General features: G+C 41.2%; 1 protein-coding gene across 1 annotated transcript in view; it reads right to left on the bottom strand.

Annotated features, from left to right (window-relative positions):
* Positions 1-1,941: 1,941 nt before the first annotated feature.
* PGM5 (phosphoglucomutase 5) overlaps positions 1,942-12,303 on the bottom strand; it is a 120,798-nt gene continuing 110,436 nt past the window's right edge. The window contains exon 11 of the mRNA XM_065406627.1: positions 1,942-2,031. Coding sequence (XP_065262699.1) covers positions 1,942-2,031 — 90 coding nt within the window. The remainder of the gene's footprint in view (positions 2,032-12,303) is intronic.

Genomic DNA, 12,303 nt, shown 5'->3' with positions numbered 1-12,303 from the left:
CAGGTCAAAGATTATTTAATCATCTGAGATCTTATAACAATAAAAACTTTTCAAATTCTTGGTTGGCCCATTTTCAGTAGGATTTGTCCAAATATGACGAGCTGAGTGGTTCAGCATTTTGAAGGGAAATTTCTCTCACAGTTTAGGCCAAATCTGCACAGGTGCACAAGTCTGAATGATCTAAAACAACAGTGAACAAGTTTGCCCTATATGAAGCACTGTAGGTTACGTCTAGATGAACATGCCCTCTTTAAAGAAGAGTACATTTAAATTTGGACAACCAAATTGTGGTGAAGATGCAGGGACCTTCTGATGCCTTCCACAATCCTTTATAAAATGAATTCAATCATGGAATCTCTTTTGACTTATACAAATATTAAATAATACTGTACTAAGATATTGTGTGGAAACATCAGTCTTATTTATTTAGAATCAATTAAGTCGATATGTAATTCTATTAAAGGCAGTTTTATTAGAATAGATGAAAGCGCAGTGTGTTTTGTCAACAATTAGGTATTAAGACAGAAATATAGCAATCCACTTTATTAGATACTAAATGTCATAGCAATTTGTGACAGAAGTGTCAAAAGAAACCAAAGCAATTTCCTTCACTGCAATATTATCTAAATTGCACCGAAATCTTGATGGGTTGCAATATGAATAGTACATGCTGCAAAGTGTCAAATTGCACAAAGCCAACTCGACAAATGATATGACAAGTGACCACACGCTGTTCCCAAGGAAGCAAAACATTCAAACAAGTCATATGCACAAAGTGTTTGTGTTCTTGTTCAGTACAAAGCAATGAACCATAGCGAGAGCTGCAGCAGCATTTCACAAACAAAAAAACCCACAAGTGTACATATGCTTCTCTGATTCATGTCAAGTCCTTTCTACTCCCCGGCTCTTTATCCTATGGTCTCTACTTTAAAGAATCTAATAGACTCTGAGCCCAACTAGTGAATCAGTCAAGTATTTCATTTCATTCATTCCCTCTTCTGTATTACATCCATTCCTGACAAGTGGAACATAGACATGTATCTGAAGAGATAGGTTTTAAAATCTTTTTATGATAATGCATTTATGGAAAATATGCTGAACTTGCAACAGTTACCCTCCAAGCCCAGTAAGCACCAGCAGGACATGCTTATGAACATCAGGGATATTGCAAAAGGTAACTGATGCCCCCGTGACTAAAACATTAATCATATTTTGGCTTCAATAAAAATAATTACCCTCCTTTAAAAAAAAGGAAGAGTCAAGTTCAGAAACCTAGAGAGAGACATGAGTCACACTGATACACTTCTAAACCGGAAAAAAGGAAGCACTGGCATCTTTCAATGGGAGTGTGTGCACAGTTCTACTGCTGCTGTGGCTCTGCGAGCTGGCGAAGGGTGTAGATGGGAAAGGAACGAATGGAGTATGCAAATGCACCCTTTGCAAAAACGAATATACTGCCCCTGTACCTCAGACATGCTGATGATTTCTTTCTAAACCAACAAGAAGCTGACAAGAACCACAAACTGTATTCACCAAATCACATGGTTGCAATTTAGTCCATTTCCCCCTTCTTCCCAAGTCCAAAATTCTTCTTACTTTATCATAACACTCAATGGGTAAAGAAAATACAAAGGTCAGCCCTTTCTGTCACACTGGCATTTTGCAACGTTCAAGGGTTGAGGGCTTTTTCTTTGGTGGGTTCTTTGTTTGTTTTTTGGACAAAAAGATATTGTCACTATAACATAGAAGTCAGTACACTATTGTCTTTGGCGATTAATGCAACTGAATATGATCAACATTATACTGAATTTTTCTTCCCACCCCCACCCCCAAAAAACTTTTAAAGCCTTACAAGGCACAGACACCTAACATGTTTTAGCCAGGTCATCTCTCTTCCTTGCCCTCTCTCTTTTGGCCCTGGGTTAATGATCCTTTGTAGATTCAGGTGATGACAGTGGGTCCCTTCCGCCCTGTCCTCTCATGGATCTGAGATATTTTCAATGCAATGGCTATGAGAGGACTCAGCACAGCCTAGAAGAAAAGGAATACAGTGAGCTATGTTAAGAAGAAAAGTCAATGAACACATTTTTAAAATCTGTTATTTATTTTTCCCTTTTTGAACATAGTATTAACTAATAATATGAAACATTATACTGGGTCTAAAGTAGCTAAGCTATGCAGAAAGAGCAAACCCCAGTTGTTGTAATGATAAACTCACCACACACCAAGAGTAATGTAGAGCTCTGTGTGAAATATGCAATATAAAACCATATGGAAGTCTCAAACCTGGAATTATTTATGGAGCTGAGTTGAAACTATAAACAAATGGTATTTTCATACACACTGCATTGTTAATCTGAAGAACTCCACGATTCAGATACTGAGGCAGGTATCTTAGTAGGAGTCATAAAAATATGTATATGATTAAAACAGTATCACCTGCAGTTGTACTACATAGGTTAAAAAGGTATTCCCCATGCAGTTTCAGTTTATAGATATCTATTTATAACTTTAACAAGCTTACAGTTTGTGGCTAAGTGGGGGTGTTTTTTTGTCCAGATGCCTAAACAAAACGAATAAAATGAAAATCTTATCAGGTAAGAGTGATGAAATAACAACATCTCTGTTTATGCTGCCACTGATTTCAACAGAGTTTATGGCCATGGTCATTTATTCAGAAACTTGGCCAGTGATCAGTGGGATATTACTATTCTTTTCCTATCTGTGGATCCCCTTCTAATTGCACAATGATTAGACAACAACAGACAGGGAAAGAGTTCAGACATTTTATACAATACATTAATATGAAGAGCATGAACCTTAACATTTGTTGGAAAATGCTGCAAAATGAAAAAACAAAACAAGCCAGCTCCTAAGCTCAGTAACTAGGGACAGCTCATTCCTCTAAACAGCTATACCTGCATTGGAGAAGAATCACCACAAATGTACTTGGGCAGAGGGGCATTGTCCCATCATGGAAGAAATAGAGATGCCCACAGACCCCCTGGCTCTTGGAGACCTACAGGGGGCACAGAAGCATCGATCCCCTCTTATTGGCTCCGAGCTCCCTCTGACTGTGCCCAGTCCCTGGAAGTGGCTTTCTTAGGGCCTCCCTCTCCCAGATAAAAAGGGAGAATTTTTCAATCGGGAGAGGACTGGAAGATAAAAACAGATCATCCGAACCTACTCAGTTTTACCAGCCCATCACCTTCATGAGCAATAAAATGACAAACTTAAACAAGAAAGCAAACAAACAAAACAACCCACTCACTGCTTTGGCTGAAAGCCTTATGTTAGACAGGATTACCACATTTAAAATGGTTTTCAAAATTTATTTCTACTTTTTAAAAGTGTAAAGCTTTATTAGTAAAAGTTGAACTCAAAATGACATTAAAAGTGTGCCTGGATACACCACAAACACAAACTACTTAATAAAAACTATTTGAAATGCATTAACCATAAAACAGTATGCAACAGCAAAGTTGTACAGTCTATAAATCAAGCAACCCTTCTATTAACTTCAGTGAGAGTTTGGCTCAGTTAAGAACCACTGGAGAATATATCCCTAAATCCATGATTGCCAGGGGGAAAAAAATGACACCTCTCACAAACTAGACATACCAATAGATATCTCAAGCATGCACATATCTGATAAGTGACAATGCCTGGTGCCCTTTGCTTGTGGGTGATTTGTACTGGAGCCTTGAGAGATGTGTCATCCATTGCAGAGGCTGCCTGGCTCACTGCATTTTTATTCTGCCCTGTCTTGCAGAACTCCCTTCCAACTGCCTTTCTCCATCTCCATGTTCCCAGTTATGTTTTCCCCGAAAACTGCAATCCATTTGCAAAGAATCAGGGCTTCACAGGATTCTAAACTGCACCTGAGGGCTCGTTAAAAGCTCAGCAGATTCAGAGGTTTGGCTTTATGCAAATATTTTCTTTGAACTCAGTCCAGATGGGTTGATACCATTTTAACTTTGGGGGAAATCTCATCCTTGCGGCAAAATTTCACTTGGTTTGTCAAATGCTGGCAACGTCCGTCCCCTTCAAAAACAAATTGTGTGCTATTCTAATGAAAAATCATAATTACCCCAGATTAGTTTGAAAAGCGCATGAATCTTACTAAACCTTTTGACCAATCGGGTCTGAGTGTCGTTTGTAAGGCAATCCAAACCTACATGAGTTTTGCCTGGGTTAGGAATGAACATTTTGCACAGTTCTAAAATTCCCTCTCTAATCTAATGTAAACCTCAGGAGACCATGCTGGCAAAGTAGTTTCATCAAAACACATACTTTGATTTATGTCTCCAGAAAAGTTCTGGAAAAGTTGAAGCCATGAAAGCCCAAAGGGATCTCACAACACTGGATGGCAGATGGAATTCAATGTTAATAAGTGCAAAGTAATGCACATTAAAAAACATAATCCCAATCATACATGCAAAATTATGGGGGTCTAAATTAGCTGTTAAAACTCAAGAAAGATCTTGGAGTCATTGTGGCTAATTCTCTGAAAATATATGCTCAATGTTCAGCAACAGTCTAAAAAGCTAACAGAATGTTAGGAACCACTAGGAAAGTGATTGATAACAACACAGTAAATATCATAATGCCATTATATAAATACATGGCACACCCACACTTTGACAACTGCATGCAGTTCTGGTCGCCCCGTCTCAAAAAAAGATATATTAGAATTGCAAGAGGTAGCAAGAAGGCCAACAAAAATGTTTAGGGGTATTGAATTGCTTCCATATGAGGTGAGATTAAAAAGACTGGGACTGTTCAGCCTGGACAAGAGACAACTAAGGGGGGATATGATAGAGGTCTATAAAATCATGACTGGTGCGGAGAAAGCGAATAAGGAAAAGTTATTTACTCCTTCTCATAACACAAAAACCAGAGGTCACCAAATGAAATTAATAGGCAGCAGGTTTAAAACAAGCAAAATGAAGTACTTCTTCACATAACGCACACCAGTGGAATTCGTTGATGGGATATTGTGAAGGCTAATACTATAACTGGATTCAAAAAAGAATTAGACAAGTTCATGGAGAATAGGTCCATCAATGGCCATTAGCCAAGATAATCAGGGACACAATCCCATGCTCTAGATCAGGGGTTCTCACACTTCGCTGCACCGCGACCCCCTTCTGACAACAAAAATTACTACTTGACTCAGGAAGGAGGACTGAAGCCTGAGCCCCACCACCAACGGATTCAGCCCCAGCCAGGGGGCCTGTAACCTGAGCCCCACCGCCCAGGGCTGAAGCCCTCGGGCTTTGGCCCCGGGCAGTGGGGCTCGGGCTTCAGCCCTGGGTCCCAGCAAGTTTAAGCCAACCCTGGCGACCCCATTAAAATGGAGTTGTGACCCACTTTGGGTCCTGATCCACAGTTTGAGAATCGCTGCGCTAGATGTCCCTAAGCCTCTGACTGACAGATGCTGGGACTGGATAATAGGGGATGGATCACTCAGTAATTTCCCTGTTCTGTTCATTCCCTATGACATTGGCAGGGCCGGCTCTGGCTTTTTTGCCGCCCCAGGCAAAAAAGCCTCCGGCCGCCCCCCTTCCCCCCCAGCGGGGGGGCGGGGGAGGGCGGCCGGAGCCCCGGGGGGAGGGCGGCGAGCCCCGGCCGGGGCTCCGCTCTCCGCCCGGCGGGTGGGGGGAGGGCGCCGGGGGGGAGGGCGGCCGGAGCCCTGGGAGGAGGGCGGCGAGCCCCGGCGGGGGCTCCGCTCTCCCCCCAGCGGCCGGAGCCGCTGGATCACTCAGTAATTGCCCTGTTCTGTTCATTCCCTATGACATTGGCAGGGCTGGCTCTGGCTTTTTTGCCGCCCCAGGCAAAAAAGCTTCCGGCCGCCCCCCCTCCCCCCCAGCGGGGGGGCGGGGGAGGGTGGCCGGAGCCCCGGGAGGAGGGCGGCGAGCCTCGGCCGCCGCTCCGCTCTCCGCCCGGCGGGCGGGGGGAGGGCGCCGGGGGGGGAGGGCGGCCGGAGTCCTGGGAGGAGGGCGGCGAGCCCCGGCGGGGGCTCCACTCTCCCCCCGGCGGCCAGAGCGCAGGGGGCAGGGCGGCGAGAGGGCGGCGAGCCCCGGCCGGGGGGAGGGCGGTGAGCCCGGCCGTGGCCCCGCTCTCCCCGGCGGCGGGAGCGCCGCGCCGCCCCCCTCCAGGTGCCGCCCCAAGCACAAGCTTGGTGGGCTGGTGCCTGGAGCCGGCCCTGGACATTGGGCATATTAGGAAGACAGGATAGATGGATCACTGGTCTGACCCAGTGTGGCCATTCTTATATTCTTATGAGAGAATGCTCCCCCTTGGGATTCAAAGCATTTTTAAGAACACCAGATAATACAACTTCTTTTACATAAGTTCAAACATCTGCTTTTGTGTTTGTTAGGGTTTTTTTCTTGTGATGTTAGGAAACATTTAGCAGGAAGAAAAAAAAAACCCATAAGACATTGTGCCAGGCTTTGTATTTATAGGGTCTTCTCATCTTAAAATGTACCCAAGTGAACATGGTAGAACAACTTTATGACATAGGACCAGTTGTGTTTACTCGCACTGCCATCTGCACCAGCCTTTTTATTTCATCTCCTATCAGCCCACAGAAAAACAACAAAAACCCATCCAAACTAGCCAGTTATTAAAAGAATGTTACAGTGGGGCAGAGATCCATTGCCAATCAGCTATTCTTCATGTGGCTGTTGTAAAGGGTTTAGGGTACTTGACTTACTATGAGACAAAATGACCCTTTAGAGTTTTCCATAATGTTAAGACAGTTATACAAACCCAGCTGCCAACTTCTAACCAGAGCTACAGCAGCAAGAACCAGCAGAACTCACTTTTCTGGAACAACTACTGATTTTTCTAAGGAGAGATAGGCAAGTGGTTCAAATACAGAAAGACTAGCCAGCATAAGATGATTGAGGTTTGATATATGGAGCTACATGGAGATGGTCAATCTACCAGGTGCTTTTTCCCATCCCTAGTTCTGGAACTCCTCCAGAACTCTCTCCCCACTCTGAACTCTCTATCTCCTCAGCTGCCCCCTCCCCAGATTTCCCATCTTTATAGATGGGGTATAGTACTTCCCTATTGTGAGGATTAATTATTGTTTGAATAGTGCTTTGAAGGTGTAAAGAACTGCAAGAACTACGTATTATTTTTTATACTAGTCGGCCTAGAAGCCCCAGCCACAGAGCAGCACCCCATTCTTCTTCTTGTATTTTAAAACTATTCCCAGTCAAGCTCTTCTCTATCTGTTAGATATGCTCCTAACATGACTTTAGTGCAGGAGCAAGTTCCCCTTGTGACGCACAGTACGCTAGAAGCCAGATCAACACACAAATGATGTATTACTCAAATGACAGAAGAATTAAGGAATGGACTAAATAAACAATTACAAAATAAATGTAATACTAACATTACACTGTAATACGAACATTAGACTATAATTCAATACACTGTAATGCTAACATTACACTTATACAGCCTGCCTGGTGCTGTGTCTCTTGCAGTGTTTATCTCATGATGCTAAATATGCATGAGCATGCATCTACAAGCAGATTCTGACTTGATCTTGCAGATCAAGTGCCAAAAAAGCAGAAGTTGTTTGGTAGTTTAATTCACAGTGCACTAGAAGCTCTAAGCAACCTGGCTGACCTTGGTTACTCCGCAGCACTAAGCTGTCTTAACCCACAAGAGTTCAGGCTCCTCAGGGCTGGTGAAGGCATTGAGTTGACTTCAATGAGTTGATGCACTCAGTGACTGAGCAGAGGGAGTTGACATCACTGCTGTCTGCACGTACTGTTTGCTGACGCAAGGACAGTGTTAATAATGGTGATCTCAAAGGTCAGAAGACTAACTGTTCTTCCCTTAGCTGGAAGTAAGAGGATGTGTATGTGGGGTGGGAAGGGCAGTGCTAGAATGCAAACTGAGTTCTACTTGGAACCATTTGACTTCATAACAAATGATTCCTCTTTCGTACTTCCAAAGAAGTCTAGGTCTAGGATTAACGAGTTCATATCCATGATTCATGAGCTCTTCTATAATCATTGTCACCAGATGTATTTTTAAAATGTGTCTGGAAAAGAAGGTAATCTGGAAATGCTTTTTTTTGTTTGTTTCAAACTATCCTCAATGTGGCATACTGTAAGGTGACCTAGTGCGGCATCAGAAGCTAAATTATTTGAATGACATGGAAAATGCTGAGTTATATAAGAGCATGAGCAAACAACTGAAAATGCCCTACCTCTCACTAATCCTTTTGAAAAGTCCCATATTATTTAATAGTAAGTGAAAAACTTTGTATAGATTTTTTCAACCATCCTATATATTTCAATATTAAACTGTATACCTAATATACGATTTTATAGATTACTTCAAAACACCAATAGAAAGGATATAATTCTCTGTTAAATTCTACTATTTCTTACAATTATTGCTATATCTTATTAAATATATAGAAACCCGTTGTTTCACCCCTATTAAATTCTATGGAACTTTTCCCAGTAGGGTTCTTATTTGAAAGAATTCTCTTTCACAAGAAAAACACATGCAAATTCTGTGGTTGCATGCTGCTACCAGATTCTTCTGTAGCTAGTTAGTGTAGCAAAGCATTTAATTCAAGTATGTCCCTGGAAAATCCATTTATATTTGTGATCCATGTTGTTCTATATTTGTACAGCACCTGTCACAATGTGCTCCAGGTCCACAACTGTGGCTCCTAGGTACAACTTCAATACACATAATAAATAACAATGTACTGTGAATAAAAATTGGCAGATATTTGAAGCAATCCAACCTTTCTGCTGCACTGTTTCCTGTACATGCTCTGTACACTACCAGCATGACACTGGTGTTTGAAATAACATTTTCTTAACCGTGACAACAAATCAAAGAGATTCTGCAGATGGACTGTAATTTTTTCCCTTTTAGATTAAAAAACCGTATCCAACTTCCATGATTGTACCCAGGTAGCTAGGTAAAGGATAGGTAAATATTAGCCTTCTGTCATGATTTATTAATAGGCAATAAATATGAGGTGAGTCAGAAACTGAAGCTACTTGTGAATATACGGGTCACCAAACCTTATTTTGAGTACGTTACACCCACTCAAATTGATCTGTTATCCTTTTCACCTCTGTTAAATTTAGCATAACCAATTGCTTGGTAAACATAAGAAAAAGAATGTGTCAATACATAAAAGTCCAAGGTTCCAGATAAAAGCAAGCATGCACTGCTTATGGCTATTGAATGATAAGGAATAATTTGGCAGAGGCTGCTTCTTGGCTGGCTAATAAGAACCAAAGTATTGGTCTCCAGGGCCCAGATCCTCAAAGGTATTTAGGCACCTAACTCCCATTCGACAGAAGTTAGGAACCTAAATACCTTTGAGAGTCTGGGCCTTTGCCTTTAACATCTTCTTCCTAGTTAGCCAGAAAGCAGGCTTAGAGAGATAAAGATAATATCTTTTACTGGATAACTTCTGTTGGAGAGAGAAAGAGACAAGCTTTAGATCTCTTCTTCAGGTCTTCTTTAGTGCTCTGAATTAAAAATGCTTAAACAGCAAGTAAATTTTCTCTAATTTATTTTGGTCACTCACTGAGGATTGGTTTTTTTAATTAGTGCCTCTGATTCTAAATCTTATGCACCGTTGCAAAGGTTACCTTCTGGTTAGCTAGTAGGAGAGAGTGAATGGTCATGGAAGATGGGGTCCCCTCCTTAGCTCCTGCTAGTAAGCCAAGAAGCAATCTTGGCCAATTTATTTCACAGGGACTGCATGCTCACTTTTATCTTGAACCTTGGACTTTTAGGTATCAGCACGTTTCATTATTCTTGTTTTATCCCTTGCACTTTTATGTGTATTGGCATGTTTCATTTTTCCTGTTTATCAAACATTTGGTTATGACAAATTTAACCTTGGTGAAAAGTATAACCGATTAATTGAGTGGGCACACTGTACTAAAAATAAGATTTTAATGACCCTTAAGTTCATTGATAGCTCTGCTTATCAATCGCACAATTTTTATGGCCTATTTATTAACTGGAGCAAAACAGACTTTTATTAACCGTTCTTTTGCCTAGCTACAAGGGTACAATCATTGAAGCTGTAACCTTTGAAAAGGAAGCTATAAATATAAAAGGCTGGAAAGGCAACAGATCTTCCTGATGGCAAACAGCTGGCATGTTAGGGGCATAGCCAGAGCCCTCTTGTTCTCTAGCTAGTCCAAGCTGAAGAAATGGCTCCTTGGGGACCATAGCCAGATTGGATAATTTAGAGCAGCCCCAAGACTGGTTTAAACAATGCCAGGGCTTGTGTAGAACAAGACGCCAAAGCAGTGAGCCATCAGGTCCATCACAGTTCCCTCCTGCTAGCTGCACCTAGATAAGCATTCTGAGCACAGCTAAGAATTTTCTTCCAAATGTACCATTGCCAAAGTTTCATGCTATTGAAGTGGAAGAGCAGAACTCTGATGACTTCTGATGATCTTGCAAGTGAAAGACTGCAGGTGTCATTGTCATAGTCAAACATAGCTATGCTGATATTATAAGTCCAAACTTTCGGGGAGCTCTTCAACATCAGCTTAATTCAGGAGCAGTATCTGTTTGTCTTCAACACTCCAAAGAGTGGCAAAGATCAATTGATAATTATGTCACAAAAACATCTGAAAGGCAAAGACTGGAACCTGATATGAAAGTTGCAATCTTCTTTATGCTGACATCATCATCTTCAGTGTAGCACAAAATCAGAAATGTAAAGAAATGATTGAAGCACTTCACCATGGATATATTAATCCAGACAGATTTAAACTCACAGCTCTTCTACTAGATGCTATAAATACAGAATCAGAAGAAACACTAGGGAAAAAAACTAAAGAATCAAAAGACCACAAATTTGTTGTTCAGACATCAGAAATGACAACTAAATAATAGTTAACAATAACAGCTAAAAGCATTTCTACGTATTGCTACTGATTCTACATCTGGAAAGAAAATTGCAGAATACCATATTGTGTCCAAGTTGCTGAAATGCTATCTGAGAATCCAGAGAAATGTAGGACAGTTAGATATGGTCCTTTGTCATCTGCTCTGAAGACAAAAATGAAATGGAAAGTCTGAGAGCTTGCTAGGTGCAGTCAAACTACATTTCTGACATAGAGTTGCTCTGTTCCTTGTTGAGGCAATAACACCACCTAATGGTACTAAAGCACACTGTAGAAGTTAAAAACTCCTTCTGCAAATATCAGCCTTCTGGTTGTTGTATTTTAAAAGGATCCCAACTAGTGCTTGGAGGGGTGTGGGGGGGAGAGAGGGAAGGTAAAGTGTAAAAGTTCAAAAAAATTCTTCCAGCTCAATTCTCAATAACATGGTGCAACTCTCCAGATGATTGTCTCTCTGTAAGGATGCTGAAGTTTGCACTGAACACCGGGAGGTCTTTGATCAAATCATAATACCCATTATACATAACAAGGGTGCCTACAAAGAGGCACTCAATTTAAAAAAGCCGTTGAAAAGATTTCAGAAGAACTGACAGATTATTGACTGAGGACAATATTACCCATGGTTCAGGGAAAATCAGGATTGATCTATTACCAAAGAATTAGAACCAAACAAGGACAAAAACTAACAGATTATAATTGACAATTCAGGGAGGCTATGGAACCATCCCATTACTTAGCCAACATGACTGGTCCCAAATACAAAGGTCATAGGTAGAGCCCAGAATGGGGAGAAGAGGCTGAAATATGACCGAAGGAACATAATCTTAAATCCTTTACACAGCCAGATTTCTATCTGAAATTGTGTCACAGTTCCTTGAATCAAAATAGTGAAAAACTGTGGAAGCAAAAATCATAGAAAAGAGAACAGTTGAATTAAGAATGTTGTCAATTTTTAAATGAATTTTACTCATCCCCTGCATCAATCAAGTGCATGACTATGCATTTAGCATGTTTAGTATGATCTGTTTGAAGCTTTGTAACATGCCAAGCAAATAAGTTGGCAAAAGTATATCTGTATTGAGGTTTACACTTGTTAATAGAATGTAGACTCAGTTATTGTGTTCTTGTCTTACTTGAAAGCTTGCAATTCTGTGCACCTGCTTTTCTGTGTTTGAAGGATAAGCATGCTTGCAGAGTGAATCACATAGCTTGTTTTGTGTTTCATTTTAACAAACCTTCTGGGGCTTTTTAGTGAGTCCCCACTTCCCCTGAAAATACCAATTGATTTTTGTGGTCTATGGGGCTAATCGCAACCACTCTAACCGTAGGTGTACAATTTTTCAGAAGTCTGGGTATAAAACTGTTAATTTTC

The sequence above is a fragment of the Emys orbicularis genome, chromosome 6 (genome assembly GCF_028017835.1).
Source record: "Emys orbicularis isolate rEmyOrb1 chromosome 6, rEmyOrb1.hap1, whole genome shotgun sequence".
Taxonomy (NCBI): Eukaryota; Metazoa; Chordata; order Testudines; family Emydidae; genus Emys; species Emys orbicularis.
Note: the sequence above shows the minus strand (reverse complement) of the source record. Positions and strands in the feature narration are given on the sequence as shown.